The sequence below is a fragment of the Metarhizium brunneum genome, chromosome 3, assembly GCF_013426205.1.
Source record: "Metarhizium brunneum chromosome 3, complete sequence".
Lineage (NCBI taxonomy): Eukaryota > Fungi > Ascomycota > Sordariomycetes > Hypocreales > Clavicipitaceae > Metarhizium > Metarhizium brunneum.
The window spans coordinates 3358717-3374805 of NC_089424.1; the positions used below are offsets into that span (position 1 = coordinate 3358717).

Genomic DNA, 16089 nt, shown 5'->3' on the forward strand with positions numbered 1-16089 from the left:
ATTTAGTTCCACAGATAGCATGGTTCGTTGTTGGCGCACCGTCGGCATCAGTGCAGGCATCTCTCATACTTCTCAAGTATATAGTCACCAACTTCCTGGCATACTCTAGTCTCACTCTTTAATGCATACTACAGTGCGAGGGACATTAGTCTATATTTATGGACCAACGGTCGGATGCAGACCCTTCCATGTAACGTGGGCCAAATTAGGCTGCAGTTTACCCAATAAGCAATCATCTCTAATGTTCTGGTACCATAGCTCATCAGAGAAAGTGCACAGAACTGGCTGGTGCGAGCGAGCGAGAGTTCGAGCATCACAGTGCTCAAGTTAAGTTGCGAAGGTGTTCAGGTAGTTTGAGCAGCTCGACGCAAGAGAGGGATGTCGTGATAAAAAGAGCTGGGTGTGTGGAGGCAAAGTCTTTGAAAACTGGCTCGTAAGAGCCGATTTGTAGGCAAACTGGGTGCCTTCGCAATTGCCTAAGCAGCTAACCAAAACACGCTAACCACCATTTTATGACAGCAGACCTTGGGCAGCTTGAAATACGGGGCAGCAGCGACGGGGCAGCACAACAAATTGACCAGCAAGGCTACGCTAGCCATCCAAGGGGGATAGCACTGGCGTGTCAGCAGAATCCTGCTATCCGGAACCTGCTGTCCTACAATTCAGGCTAGCGCAGGCATGCCAGTGCCCGCCGCATCCCCGAGCACGAATTGATCTAGGGCCGATCCAGCGCTAGTGCCACACGTGTACTGGTACAAGAGAGGAACCAGTTTACCCACGAAACTAGGGTGAAGGTGGCTTTGGTTCTGGAAGTGGCCTGCTGAAGGAACAGTGCCAGGGCTAGTAACTTGCCAGCACACCATTCTCACCAGTCCTGCATGTGTCCTCGTTCAGCAGGTCCTCCAGTCTGCGTCTCCGCCTAGCACAAGAGCTCCGGTTCAGTGACGGAACCAGAGCAGATCACCTAGATTCCATTTTAAAGCAGAACACATGTACGAGGGCAGACCGCGGCCCATTTCGTATGACCTAGGGCCTCACACGAACTGGATTACTTGAGGCGAACCTATATGTGCTGATCCAAACGTCTCTGGATAACGAAGCCCCGTATGCGCCGACACCTTGGTACGCCCAAGTAACTAGGCTTGAAGGTAAAGGGTTGAGCTGGATGTCGAGCAGGCGTGGAAGCAGCCGCCTACCTGGGCGCTTGTTTTTTGGCCTGAGCGAAACTTGGCTCGTGCTAAGTGTGTTACGCGGCATGTGGCGCAGACTGATGGGCTGCATAATTAATGGGCTGGAGCCGACAGGCCGTCGCAAAATCTGGGCGTCATCTCCCTTCATCTGCATCCCTCTGCATTGCTGCACAACTAGGCCTCATAAGGTACCCTACATAAGAACCACGGGAACTAAGGCAAGATCGTCGCCAAACACGGTGCCCAAAATACTATTATTTAGTGCAGGTTGCTAGAAGTACCTATATTACGGGTTGACTGAAACTAATTGATACCACCCAACCCAAATGCGATAGTCACCGTCCGGACCCAGGAGAATCGTCCGAGGTGACGAGAGCAGCTTTAAGTATAACCATACGAAAGAGGGTTTGGGTTGTTCAGCATGAATAGTAAGCGCTTACGCCAGAGACATGTTTTTTTGAGCGAGCGCCATCTGATGGGACACACCAGTTCGCACATGGCGCCTACACCGGTAGGCAAAATCGCTAAGACCCCGGCCGTCCCAAATCCTCGCAAGCCACTCTCCTCCCAAGGTAGTCTCCCGAGCCCGACAGCATCTCCCACCTTAGCTAGCCAGAAGAAAGGTTCGGCTATGCAGACGGTAGTGTGATCACACAACGCATCTGGATATTTGTGAAAGTTCGTCAACCGGAGCACCATTACTGACATGGTCTTTTAACACTGACAGGACGGGAGCCGTGCAATCCGCGCGCTGGCCGACCAATTGCCATGATCCCGTCTGCCATGGTGATGTAGACAAGCGCCCGTCGCGATTCGACACTGAAAGCAGCATTTGTGTCTGTCGGTCGCGCCCCCCGGCCGCCCGTTGCCCCCCACAAAAAGCCAAGCGTTTTAGTTTTCGGCCCGCATCAAGTCAATGGATAAAAACGTGCATCCCCTAGCGAGTCACTTGGACCTATTAGATGTTAATTTAGAATGTGCCTCGAGCCGCTGGAACCCTCTGTTGTGACTTGCTACAAAACTGGCTATCGCTTCCAACCTCTCTACTTGAGTTGCTCCCCACACTCGCCCGGCGACGAAGTATTTAGGTATAAGTACGGCGATCGAGCGGCCAACGAGCCGGCAGATTCTATTCCGAGACTAACTAGCTTCATATTGCCTCTGCTCAATCAGATATTTGACCTTGGCTTTCACTAAATAACCCCTAATACCGCTGTTGGGCTGTTAAATGTCTGGGATAAATGGTGCTTGCTCTTTTGCGAAGTCGTGGAGATTCGTGTTGGGGAGTAGCGGACACCGGCCGGTACGTTGCTGTCAGTACCGGGTGCCTTGGCGACAGCGACTGCAAACCTCGTGCGTACAATTCGTTCCCGAGCACATCTTGTATCGATTGTGTCCGTAATCACATTCGTGGCACTTCCAATATCCACCAAAATAGCTGACAAGGCAACGCCTAGTGTCACCACAGGCATTGGCAGATTCATACATGTAGGTTCTTGCAGTTCTTTGGCCACACATGACTCGGCGACCACTAGAGGATCTGCCTGCGTCCGGGCAGTACATAATTCCACCAGTGTACTTCTGACAACCACATCGAAACTGGACCTTTCTTCGTCCACACATGTCGGAAAGAAGGGTGTTGTGAGATTAATTTGACTGAAAAGACAAGCTAATTGACTGCTGACAGGCCAAAATATTAGCCAGAAGAAATATTGGGGTGGCATAAAGACACTGATCGAGGTCGTTTGCTTCTGCCGTATATATACCAAGATGCTTAAGCGCTGTAGTGCTCTGTAGCCGTATCAAAGATTCACAGGGCTGACAGAGGATCATCGATTTCGATAGAAAGCAAGCTGATTTCCGTCAACGCTAGTCCCATCGTGGCGATGAGGTTTGTGGGGAAGTGCTATAAGCTGGTTTCATTTCGCGCCGGGAACATTTAAGCGCTCGGAGGCTTCGATTGTCCAGTGCTGCTCGGAGCTGGTCTCCACCAGAATATTGGCCGAGGCCACCGACATGCTTCAGGCACGGCAGATGCAGCCAAGCAGTCACCATTAATACTGAGCAGGTTACTCTTGACATAACTAGTGGTTGTGATAAGAAATTATTCTTAGGTCGCGCTTATTCGGGCGCTGTAATTGGACCCCTCACTGCAAGCCAGTGGAAGGGTGCTTTTGCGGGGCAGTCCACACGTACTACTACTACCTTGTTTATTTCTTTTCAAGCCCACCACTAGAAGCTTGACCTCTTCATCAAATAAATTTGCCATTGTTGGCGATCACCAGTAGAACCGTACTGCAGACGCTCATCTTCCGAACCTTCAAAATGGAACCTCTGGAAGCCGACGCTACTACACCCTCTTTTTGCATGCTAGAACTGTCAGTGCATGGCGACGACGTTGTTTACGCGTTCTTGTACAACGGTACTCGATTCTTTGTCACCATTACAGCGGAAAAGCTGGAAGGCGAAGGGGAGATTCTGCATCAATTTAATAGCTTCAGAGAGGACATCGATGACCCTGACAACATGTTTCTCTTCGAGGAATGGGTTCTCGGTGCCTTGGACGATTTCATACGCCAAGCAGCCCCTACTCGGACGGCTGACGCCTCGAAAATCAACACACTTCTCGAATACTTTTCCCCGCCGACTTTTGCATTCAAGCTCGTCAACAAGGAAGGCCACCTTTGCGCCATCCAAGAATGCTATGATCCTGACATGCACGGTGATATGAGTCCTCGAACTCAAATCGTCGACTCCCTGGTGGACTTCTCGGGTTCACACTGTTTTGATCCGGAAGAAGTCATCATTCGGTCTACCCTTCCACCCGTTCCAGTTATTTCAGCGTCGAAACTTGAGCGAGTGACTGATGGTTTACGTCCTGAGGAATTGAGTGATGTGCCAAAGAAAGTACGGCGGACTGGAACCGATGAAGTGTTCTTCTTCAAAGCCGGTTTTAGGGAACACGGCCATCTACGAGAGCTGGAAATACTTTCAAAGATCAATTTCAGTAGCTATTCAGATCCGTCCTTGCGAACATCGAGACTTGTTGGGCTTGTTGTGTGGGATGATGATGTGTCATGCTTGATGGGGTTTCTCCTGGAATATGTCGAGGGAGAAACCCTCACATTGCGAACAAGAAATGCTTCTGCAGCAAGAAAAATGAAGTGGATGCGTCAGGTGGAAGCAACAGTGAAGCGACTGCACCAACTCGGTGTGGTTTGGGGGGATGCGAAACCAGACAACGTCATAATAAATGCAGAAGGAGACGCGATTGTTGTAGATTTTGGAGGCGGTTATACTCCTGGGTACATTGACAAGGAGCTTCAACAAACATTCCAGGGAGATTTGATAGGGTTGGATCAAATGGCAGCTGAAATAGGCTTGAGGCAGAGGTTTGGTTGACGAAGTTTAGGTTGTCTGTCGCGGCTCAGTATGTCCAAGGCGGTATGGCAGTATTTCTTGGAGCAGGCAATAACCAATAAGGGGACACCGGATTGCCAAAAGCCGGTTGACAGTTTAACAGACGTGGATTTAAATGGCCGCGAGGTTCGTTTGTACTTTCCCCTGTTCTTAAATTAAACGTCTTCTCGCTCACCCTCGCGCAGATCCGAAATACCGTTCTCGTAGCAAGGTGCATGGCTGAGTATGAGAACTCGATTGTGTGCGAGAGTCATCTGAAAGAATGAGTCCATTGCAACAAGGAAGCAATTCCAGCGCAATTTCCCAGGAGCGGGTGCAATTAACAGCCTAATCTGGTTTCGTCAGGTCCGTTTTTGGTGGAGATATTTTTGGGGGACCGAAGGTATTTCAAGTACCTGCCGACGGGTACATCCACTCATTTGATTAAACATAGTTTTCTCTCACCTGCGCGGCCTGAGTGTCCCTAGCGGCATAGTCCAACCTGCGTGAACTCAAAGATAGTTGACCGCATGTGAATTGACCTACTGTGCCTGTGATAAAAAGCTATTCAAGCTGGGCAAACTCCGCGTGCCTTTTGCTCTACTCAAAGTGAGTTGGCCCACTAATCTCAGCCAATGAGGCAACTTGGCTTTGGTTGTGTTGACAGTACCGATGCTGCGTATCCCCTGGTCGGGCATACATTGGCACGCTAGCAGGGGTGTCGTTTTTAGTTGGGCAAATGACCAAGCTCGCGCTCTTATTGGCTACATATACACCAAAATTAGGGGCTTTATCGCTAAAATGCCTCCGAAGCGCAAAAGCCCAGCCACAACTGTACATTCCGTGAAGTAGCACTCAGGGATGCTAAATAGTGCTAGACACGATATTATAAACGGGAAGAAATTTAATTGATTTCAGGGCATAATAGTTCCTTGTGCTACCTCGCCATAGTTTACCTCAGGCACTCAGGCCCACTGGGCGCGCTTACTACGCGATGCCTGCCCAAAAGAGGTAATGGCTCCCAGAGGGCCCGAGATATATTTGGCAGATTTTGGTGGGCCATCTAGTAACTTCGCAGTTCACGCATCATCAATGTCAAGAACAGCGCTGTTATGCAACTCAACTAAGCCGAGACGTGCAATGGGAACACCTACGTCGCCACTTTCATCAGCCCACTCTATGAGCGATCCTTCTGCCTTCACATGCCGCCACCCCCGTCAGAACTCAAGGCGAATATACAGGACTAGTCTTCCTGCCTTCAAGTAATGCTGGCGAACTCGTGGCTGCGTTGAGGGTGTATGGATTGCAGCCCGAAATCAGAGATATTGATCTGGCCTACCAAAAACATGACTTGGTAAGATACCACAATCCTATCAATAATAGGAGACTAACCCGTCCTCTTCTGGAAGAGTCAGCGGCATAATCATGATGCCTTCGCCGCTTGGAGCTGGAACTGCCTGAAAGATGAGACCACACTCTTGCCCCAGCCAGGAGGTGCAATCAAGAGTTGATCTTGCTGACCCACCACGACCTTGTAGACCGCTTCCACTTGTCCGGGTCGCCGCCTGAATCCTACTGCACCTTCCTGCATCTCCACAGGTTGGGAGCACCAATTAAATGATACAGATTCGGGTGTAGGCTCAATACCATACCCGGCGTGCCCTACTGCCTCCATTGTCGGTCGCAGTGCAGTCAATTTTCGGAACCACTATACTGAAGTAAAACCGGATCGCTGCAGCGAATCCAGAATATAGCGAAAGCATCTCGTGGAATGCAAAGATAACTAAATTTGTTTTGCAGTTGAAGGGAACTCTCAATTGGTACACAGTGTTATAAAGCAGCCACTTTTACTGTTCGCTATCGGCGGGCATATCGCCTTCAGCGCAACTCCCCGAATTTGATTTTTGGGATTTGGGACGCCCGGGGAAAGCACGGTTTGTGGACAGCGCGTCATTGCGTTGGTTGACCATTCTGGGACCCAAAGCCTTTTGGTGGTACCTGGTGATGATGGATGCCCTTGTAGATGATCCAATCCGAGCCATGTCTATTCCCTTTGCATTGCGAAGCATGCCACTGAGTGAGCGGTAATAATTAGCCGCTTCAACCCGCTGTGAATTGTATGATCCTTTGGGTTCAGTTGTGTCATCCACATCAATTCCCGTATTTGTCCTTCCTTCTCGAACTGGCACAACTCATTGACATTGCCAGCGAAGGCAGAAGTGACGATACTGCAATCCCCCGGAAAATGCCTTGCATTCCGGTGTCCGTATACTCGTCGTTGGTCAAGTATTATCTGAGATACTAAATTCCCTTCTACATTAGTCGTGCACTTCACCTGTAGTCGTGATGTTGGTATCCTCAGGCTCCTCGTACCGGCGAATATTCCGTGGGTGCGATTCCATTTAATTCTGCGACGCAACATGGTTTATGTCCGGGGTGGTGGCACATGGAGGAGAATCTGTAGGAAAATCTCCGACATTATTGGCAGCCAATTTCAACCGTTGTGGGAATATGCTTCGGAATCTCTGCGATGGTATCCATGCACCTGGCTGGGCTGCTCATGGAGAGTCAGAAGCAAACGGGCGTTGTGACGGTAATCCAGTGGCTTGTGCCTGAGAGGAGGCCTTTCTTCATGGGCTCGAATTTCATGTTCAGCGTCTGACCACACAAGTTCCAAGCAACGGCCTTTTCATGCCGCTTACCACTACTGCCTCCAACGCTTGTGAGATCGCGGGCAATTCCTGATCCAGAACTGCCTGGGACGAAGTGCCAAAAGTAGCGAGTGGTGGATTCTAGAAAAGGAAGTGAGTTCTTTAGCAAGACCAGATCCGATTCCGTCGCTGTTTCTCCACTCTCCCTGAAAATGGATGCTTCGCACATCCCAGGATCACGGCCTAAAGTGGTACACGTCAGAAATTGGATGTCACTGATGCCAGGAGTACCTACCAAAGCCGTCCAAAATGGATCTTTCAATCCGAGGGGCGCGGACGCTGCCGATGTCAGGAGTTTTGATCCCAGGAAGACAGATGTCAAAGTACTGATTGATCCGAGGAGTGCCGATCCGAGGAGTGCCGATCCGAGGAGTATGAGCCCAAGAGACCACGCATCCAAAATTGGGGGCCAGTGCTCCTGGGATCATCAGTGCTCCTGGGATCATCAGTGCTCCTGGGATCATCAGTGCTCCTGGGATCATCAGTGCTCCTGGAATCATCAGTGCTCCTGGGATCATTGCTCCTGGGATCAGTATGGGGTTCATTTTTGGATGAGTATTTCTGGACTCAGTACTCCTAGCATCAGTAGAACCCAGGAGCACAGGTCCCAGGGGCACAAATCCAAAAGTGGGACCCGCTGGTCCCAGGAGCAATGATCCCAGCGTACCAGGAGTGTTGATACCCGGATCCCCGTAATGTTGACCCCAGGAGTACGGATGGCAGGAGTACTTATCTCAACGAGCTTCCCTACAATATTGAGCTCTCTCGCCCCCTCATCGCCAGCATTATTGATCCCAAGAGCACTGATCCTACCCCCTGGATATCGTCGGAGGATGGATACCAAATGCTCAATGATTTGAGTCCAGGATCCGGTATCACACATTGACAGCGCCGGGGTCTAGTTGGCAGGAAGTGGATAATAAACCTGAGTCTAGGTGACCTGGGTCTCTATAATTATCCAAAAATGGCAGCAGACCTGAGTTTACATGGGTCAAGTATATCTGCTGGTGTCTATTTGACCTGTCTCTACACATTGTCCAAAATGTCACAAAGGATGCAGGACCTGAGTCTGCATGGACTATTTCTGGCCACTGCATAGACCCCAGTCAGGTAAACACAGGTCCATAGATCCATATCTGGCTACTGCATAGACCCTAGTCAAGCAAACACAGGTCAGACAAACACAGGTCAGACAAACACAGGTCAAGTAAAACACAGGTCAAGTAAAACACAGGTCAAGTAAAACACAGGTCAAGTAAAACACAGGTCAAGTAAAACACAGGTCAAGTAAAACACAGGTCAAGTAAAACACAGGTCAAGTAAAACACAGGTCAAGTAAACACAGGTCAAGTAAACACAGGTCAAGTAAACACAGGTCTATAAATCCATTTCTGACTACTGCATAGACCCCAGTCAAGCGAACACAGGTTATAAATCCAGGTCGGCAGCAGGCGAATGAAGATTACCCAAGTCCAGCAGACGTAAGTCAAGAACCCAGATTTACGATCTCCTGCCAACTTGACCCAAGTCGGGAAAACCCGGGTCTATGAAATGATGAGTGGATCGTCCGAAAAAGGATGGTGGTACCCAGTTAACATGTATGCACCTGTCGTCGGAAAATGGCTGAACTTCGGGACATGGGCTGGCGGGTTCCTGGTTTGTCAATTGGCAAAAAGTGGATGCTACGCCGTGCGTCTGTTTTATGGCCAGAAAGTCACCAACTGGTCTAATTGTGGAGCAGCACGGAGGTTTTTGTGGTACTGTCAACACAAGCATACTGACCAGATAGTAGCAGAAACAGTCGCCTTGCCCGCTGTTAGAACGTTGTTACTTTTCTCATTCGTTCCTGTATTGACTTCCTGGCTTTCGATTTTGCTTATTTTGCTTCTGTTGATGATAGCGCGACACCCGAAATGCCCAGCCCAGTCTGACCTCATGCACTTCCCACCTTTGTAGCTTCTGCCGCGGCCGTACCGGTAAATCCTAGTTGTACATAAAGTATATTTCACTAGTTAGAAGGTCCGCCCTGTGTGAATTTATCCATCGACAGAAAAATACTTCTACATCTGCATGGAGAGGCTCGCAACACATTTACGTGAGTGATAACTGAGTTTCAGCAAGTCGTTGGCTGTCGTAGTGGTATTGAACCTACGCCCGAATCCAGTGCATTTGATTGGCGCTCCCAATCTGTGTAATGCACGAGCCCTGCCCTTTTTACAGAGTTTAAACCTTCTGGCAAGACCTGGCCATTGTCCCCCGGTGATATTGGGTAGAAAATGCTGCGAAGGTATAGCTAATGTCTGGCAACAGGATTTATCCTTCCCACCATTTCGACGCCTCAAAGTAACAATGGAGTTTTTCCAGATCGTCGCTCTCAATGGTGAGCTGTTCGATATGTTTGAAGCTAATGAGTGAATTAACGGCAATTATAACTATGTGTCAGGGACCTAAACAATACATATATGCGCGGCGTTAGCGGCAGTCTTGCGCTTCATACGCATATATATAATGGGCGACCTGCTTCTCGCCCTAGATCTTCAATCTCCGCTGCCTCGCGACCCATCGACAGCATCGGGTGTGCCATGCCAGACTCATTCCTTGAAATGTATCCACAGGAACAATGTTTTCTGGACCTTTAATTTCGCTGCTGGTAGTCAGCTCTCTGTTCTTGTCAGAGTTTCCAGCGGAATGTTCATTCCGGGGGGCTACGGGTGCTCTCAGCAGCTCAGATAGGTGCCGACCGTGTGATCTCTCCAGAAGAATCCCCAACTGCATCAAACCCATGAGATCCAAATAGAAGATCTGGAGAACCCAAAGCGAGAGACGGCAGAGCAGAAATATTATCATGAGAATTGATGGGACGCATCGCTGTGATATCGGTCTGAATCTCGTTGATCGTCATCGACCCAATGCGGGGGCTGGTAGTCTGTTCAATAGACGTTGTGACGATAATAGCCTTCTTCAACATCCCGATTGGGTGGAAAGCTCCGTTACAACCCTGTGGTTCAGCCTCTGGCCAGTGATCTCCGTCATCGGATGTAGAGACCTTATCACAGGATGGCTTCTCCTTCCTCCAGCCTTGGATGCCGGAATCGCCGCAGTCAACTTCAGTCATTTTACGAGCTCCATGATCCAAGGTGAAATCCATGTCAGTGTCCCAAATTTGAGAATTACGGTCGCAGTTGGTTTTGCTGCGATGATCTTGCACAACTAGCTCCGGCTCGGCGCCGGCACCTGCATCAGGCGGAGCGGAAGTTCTATGGACAGTGGACTCGCCGACGGCACTCAAGAGAGGCGTGGAAGCACAAAGCGATGGAGGCGGAGAGACACTACATCCTGGTTAGCTGCAAAGTCTGAATGCTTGTCTGTTATGAGAAGGACTTACGGTATAAGCAGTTTTAAGTCGGGAAACTTCTTGGTCCTCTTTATTCGGCTCTTGGCGGGCTTTTCCTCGTCATAATCTTTCATCCACAAGCCGTCTTCCAAATGCCGAACAGTCTCTATAGATTCCTTACACTTTCTTTCTCCATCCTTGACTGGCTTCTCACTTGGTGCAAATCCGACCCAATCATTGGCTTCCTTCAACGCGTCTTCAGCCGAGTCCTTATGCTTTAAGAGATGAGACATGATCTGCGCCGTGCTGAATTTGAGTTCTGGGACCTTCTTGGCAAAATCTGCTGCAAGTCTGCTCAGTTCCAATAATGTCTCGTCGTCAACGGCGTCATGTTGATTTTTAGGCCCGAACACGAAGCTGAACAGGTCTTTGGTCACATCTGAATCTGCCAACGGAATTTCAAGTTTCATGTCAATACGGCCCGGTCTTATGAGCGCTTCGTCCAGATTTTCAATATGATTTGTAGTCATGATCAAAATTCGTCCTTCTTGAGATGCAACACCATCCAAGGCGTTTAGAAGTCCTGATAGAGAGAGTGCCTTTGCCTTTTTTCCAAATTTGTCTGAACCCTGTCGATCCGTTCCAATGGCATCAATATCCTCCAACAAAACAACACATCTCTCAGGAAGTCTGTTGAATAGTTCCTCCAGCGCCTGATCATCCACGGTGGGGGCACTGATGATGTAAATGTCCAGATTAAATTCTCCGGCCACCGCCGAGCCGAGACTTGACTTCCCGGTGCCAGGTGGACCGTGAAGCAAATACCCTCTTCGATATGGGATGCCGCGCTGCGTATACCAGTGTTGAGTTTCCTCGCTTAGAAAATTCTTGATGTCGTCCACCAACTTTCGTTTCAGAGAGCCACTGATAATGACAGTGGCAAGTGGCCGTTTTTCTTTAGTTGATATCCTTTTCCAGTAGTCGCCAGAGTTTTTGAACATTGTTATCTTGTTTTCAATATGCTGCAAGTATTCCTGTCGACATTCTGCAATAAAATTCTTAAGAACTTGAACAGATCTACCAAGGCAACTAATGGTAATGACCTCCTCTTTGTGCAACCCCGTGGTGACAGTTTGCATTTCGAAGGAAAGGGTTTTGTGCCCAAATGAAAAAGTAAAAGATCCAGTCCATGGTGAAAAGGAAATCATTTTCTTTTCGTCGTTGTCGGCGCCATCTCTAGACTTCGACTTCCCTACTTGAGCGATAATTGATCTTGCCGCGTTATCAACTCCACGAGACGAGAGCCAGGCCATAAGCATATCAAATGCCTCGTCGGTAGCTTTTACATGGAGTGTTACGGCTAAGCGAGGTCAGAGAGGGACTTTATTGCAGAGATAGATACTAACTGAAGTGACCTTCAAGCAATGACTGTACTTTGCCAAGGTAGGGTTTCAAGACTGTAAAAAATCCATAGATGCACATCATAGGACCATAGATGTTAAACGCCCAGGTAAGAAGCTGGGTGAAACCTGGCAGCGAAGGATCAGGCTGGGAGAAATCCACGATTCGAATAGGTTCAGCTGAACCAAGCATATTCCAGGTCCATGGAATGCTGTCGTTCGAGTATGTTGGCATAGTTGCGTGGTTTTGATATGCAACAGAGTCTACTGACGAAAGACAGCCGTGGAATGATTGATGAAGTTATGGGAGAGCTGCTATCTCCATCGAAGTTCATCATGTTTCTTCCGTTCGTGGGACGAATGAGTCCACTTTATATAGGGCCAAACCATCCGTTCCGTTCGATGCAGGTTTTGACGTATCCCAAAGCTATGGGCAGCGTTCAATCCAACGTCCAACCAACAACGCCACATCACAGCCGATGCGATTGCATGCATGCATGGATAATCTATTCCCAGCCCAGTCGGCAAGGAGGCGACAAATTCATCATCATAACTGGAAACAATACCCGTTGACGGCAAACACTCCCAACTCATCATCCCGTAACATCATCTTGTGGAGGCTATTCCAGAGGCAGGAACATCGATTGTCGAGATGCGTTGTCGCCCCACACATCCGGCAGAGTGTACATCCATGGCATGACCGAGATTGCCTTGGACATCTTGCCGCTGGTAGCTCACCGCAACGACAACATTGACTTCAGCCACATGTGACGAGCCTCTTGATTGGACGCATTTTCCGTCCTAACCCGGCTTAGGTCTCGTTCTCTGTGGACGAATGATGCAGTTCTCCGTTGATGTGGGGATGTCTGCCGTTTTGTCTGAACGAATGATGCCGGTCTCGTTCTTTGTTCCCCGTGGACGAATGATGTCGGTCTCGTTTTAATGGACGAAGAACCCTGTTCCAGGTGAACAACTGATGCCGATGTAAGCGAAATGGCGTTTTGCTCTAAAACGAGTTAGCACGGTACGTAAGCTATCTTCTGGACGGGAACCTGGAAGGATGCAGAGACAGGCATTCAGAGGAAATGAGGCATTCACATAAAATACAATTTGTCTAATTGTCGTTACACGGCCCAGTAGCGATAGTAGCTTCAGCCTTACTTCTTCCCCTCGCCCTTGCACTCTGTGCATTGGACACCCCCAGTCTCCCCCTCGCCCTGGCAGAAGGGGCAGTCCTCAGGCATACTTTTTCTCCGTACGGATGTTCTGCTAATAGGCCGAGCTCAAGACACGTCCTGCAACCTCAGTCATTAAAGCACCATTCGATATCGAAGCATGGGCTAGGACTTACTGCACAAGCTTTTTTCCAGTGAAACTTGCTGTGTGCACAATTTTTTATTGTCTTTCGCCAGGGAGGAGGAACTGCGGGTTTTAATGACGATGTGGAGGCTCCACATATTGGCCGATGATTACCGCTAATGTGCTCCATTCGGGTTACGAGACTTTTCTCCGCTTTATTCCGGGCCAGTCTCCTAAATCGTCCAACTTCTCAATGCGATAATGAGGTGCCATCTTCTTCTGATGACTGACCCATTGACGACGAGAACATGCCAGTGCAATGCCAAACCTGTTCCAAGCCCTTCCCAAGAGCTGCGGATCTACACGAACACGTTGAATTTTTTAAGGTAATTAACTTCGTTGCCAGGTTGAGCCCATACTTACTCATTACACACAGGATCGAGCCCGATATTTGACTCTCGAATTACTGAAATGCATTACACACACTTATACGACCGGAGAAAGGCGTGAAAATCCTAGCGACAGCGCCGAGACCGAAATACACGATGGAATTGACATTGGCGGCGTAGAGACGGAGAGGGAAGAAGCCACCTTGGGGGGTGATCATGAAGTGGAGATAGAGAGTAGTGATGATGATGATCCTTGCTTGGAGACTATGGTGAAGAATGATGATGTGGCCAGTGAATGTTCTCAGATATCATGCCCTCAACCAAAGTGTGACGCAAAGTTCCCGTCACGAACAAGAATGAAGCGGCATTATCAAACACGTATGGTCTTTGTGCCCTGTCTCTGAGACATTACTGACTGCCTTTAACTTGTAGATGTCAAATGCTACGAAGTATGCTTCCTTTGCAATCGGACGTTCGATCGGGTAAGCCTATACATCGACCACAAGTGCACGAAAGTAGGGGGCACCGAAAAGGCCCGTATCTTGGCGAGGCGAAATGCGCTTAGGATATTGGTCAAAAACGATATGAAAAAATGTATTGCGGCGAAACAGCGCACGACTGCAAATCCGCAACGTGAACTCTCACCGCCACGAAAACGCTTGAAAATACAGGCGGCTAATGACGTCCAGTCAAGCTCAGGAGATCCTGAAAGGGTTCCCACCGGATGCAGCGATCCAATACTCGACGAATCTCAGACTTTGACGAATCCCTCACAACTCCTTTGTCCCGATGCTTTCGATCTATCCACCAACCATATTTCGTCAGACGTAATGCCTCAGCTTGCCATTCCTACCGGCCCTCTCAGAGGAAGCATCTTTGGAACCCAGAATGTCGGCTTCCCATTCATGGAAGAGACTCAATCAGAGGCGAGAGGTGCCCTGTTCTTCGCAAGTAGATTGGGTAGTTCTTGGCAACCCATGCGCGATTGTTACCCTCCAGAAGGAAGTTGGCCGACAATAAGTTTAAAATCACAAAGCACCCATACCGTTCAGAATGAGGAAATTATGACTAGTGACGGAATGCTTGTCGAAGATCTAGCGGCGAAGGCATACAGATAGTGGACTACATGGCCATCTCGCAATTTTGCAACTGAGAGATTGCTTCAGTGCTAGACAAACGTGAAGTTCGTCCATATTCCACATTTCTGCATTTCGGTAACCTCTTCTTTTAGATCGTCAATTGTTCGCAGTTCTATTTTGTCCCACTTTTGTATTTCATCGCCGTTCTTATCAGCGAATATGCCAATGATCGCATGCCCTTTTAAAGCCCGGAACCCGAGTCGAGTGTCCGAAATAACCCTGTAGCCCTCATTAGCTGGAGTTGCGTTACGTATTTTGCAAACTTACATGCCACCACACTTTAGCTCAACTTCCTTGCCCATGATACCTGCCTTTCTCAGAGCTGCGTTCGCAACTACCAACAAGCCATTTGGTGCATGCCATGTTTTAAAGATCTTCAACTGCGAGCCCTCAAAAAGCAATAAACGTGTCTCGGGGGTGAATAGATGTACCACAACGGCTGGTGGGTCTCGGCCTTCTTTTTTCGTGAAGATGTATGTCTGATTTGGGTCACAAGTGTACCAGTGGAACACACCAAGACAGGGTGAGTCGTAGAAGGAGTAGAGGACACGTTGAATTCGCTGAAAAGTTAAGAAAAAACCCGCTTCATGTTTTAGATGCCTGCACGTACCTCGTCCTCGAGAAGCCTCTGCCTGCAAAATTTCAACCCCTCTCGAGTGGTTTTTAGCGGGAAACCAACGCTGCGCAACTGGTCGACTTCTTGGCCAACGGTCGCATCCTCAACAAACACGAAGCCCTCCGAGCGCAGCCCAGAGGGATTTAACTGAAGTGCTGGTTCTAACGCCATAGATGATCCGCCTTGGGGATGACGCTCAGGCGAAATATTCCATGTGGTGAGAAGACAGCGCGTTCGTCGTCGCCCAAACGCTGAACCCAAGACTAAGATATTTTAGTTGCATGACCGCCCTGTATTCATATACCGGGGTATGGCGACCAGTGATATATACCACTTCAATGGTGGATACAAAATGACGTAGTATAGACACACTAATCACAAATACACTCATTCAGAATCGGCCTCGACAATCTCCTAGGTTCCCCCAACCAACGGCCAGCCTCACTGTGAAGTCGAGGACCAAATTAACCCGATCGGGTTTGGTACGAGAGAAGGAAAGTGCGCGAAGGAATACTTCGAACCTAAAAGGGAGGCTTTGCTTCGCTGGAAAAGAAATTTGCGTTCTCATAGTCGCAAGCGACCGATCTCTGGCACATACACGACATCTAGGGA

At 49.0% G+C, this 16089-nt stretch overlaps 5 protein-coding genes across 5 annotated transcripts; 2 read left to right on the forward strand and 3 right to left on the reverse strand.

Annotated features, from left to right (window-relative positions):
• Positions 1-3515: 3515 nt before the first annotated feature.
• On the forward strand, positions 3516-4592 carry G6M90_00g062540 (uncharacterized protein; the record flags this gene model as incomplete). Its single annotated transcript, XM_014687139.1, has 1 exon — positions 3516-4592. One exon carries the CDS (start codon positions 3516-3518, stop codon positions 4590-4592), a length of 1077 nt encoding a protein of 358 aa, XP_014542625.1.
• Positions 4593-7157: 2565 nt separating this feature from the next.
• On the reverse strand, positions 7158-7845 carry G6M90_00g062550 (uncharacterized protein; the record flags this gene model as incomplete). Its single annotated transcript, XM_014687138.1, has 2 exons — positions 7158-7483; positions 7536-7845. 2 exons carry the CDS (start codon positions 7843-7845, stop codon positions 7158-7160), a joined length of 636 nt encoding a protein of 211 aa, XP_014542624.1.
• Positions 7846-10025: 2180 nt separating this feature from the next.
• On the reverse strand, positions 10026-12269 carry G6M90_00g062560 (uncharacterized protein; the record flags this gene model as incomplete). The annotated part of the gene is made up of 3 exons (XM_014687137.1): positions 10026-10629; positions 10686-11994; positions 12041-12269. The coding sequence occupies 3 exons, from the start codon at positions 12267-12269 to the stop codon at positions 10026-10028; spliced, it is 2142 nt and encodes a 713-aa protein (XP_014542623.1).
• A 1372-nt stretch (positions 12270-13641) lies between these two features.
• On the forward strand, positions 13642-14840 carry G6M90_00g062570 (uncharacterized protein; the record flags this gene model as incomplete). The annotated part of the gene is made up of 3 exons (XM_066130746.1): positions 13642-13719; positions 13770-14100; positions 14155-14840. 3 exons carry the CDS (start codon positions 13642-13644, stop codon positions 14838-14840), a joined length of 1095 nt encoding a protein of 364 aa, XP_065986672.1.
• A 50-nt stretch (positions 14841-14890) lies between these two features.
• Positions 14891-15648, reverse strand: G6M90_00g062580 (uncharacterized protein; the record flags this gene model as incomplete). Its single annotated transcript, XM_066130747.1, has 3 exons — positions 14891-15080; positions 15129-15421; positions 15472-15648. 3 exons carry the CDS (start codon positions 15646-15648, stop codon positions 14891-14893), a joined length of 660 nt encoding a protein of 219 aa, XP_065986750.1.
• Between the last annotated feature and the right edge of the window lie 441 nt (positions 15649-16089).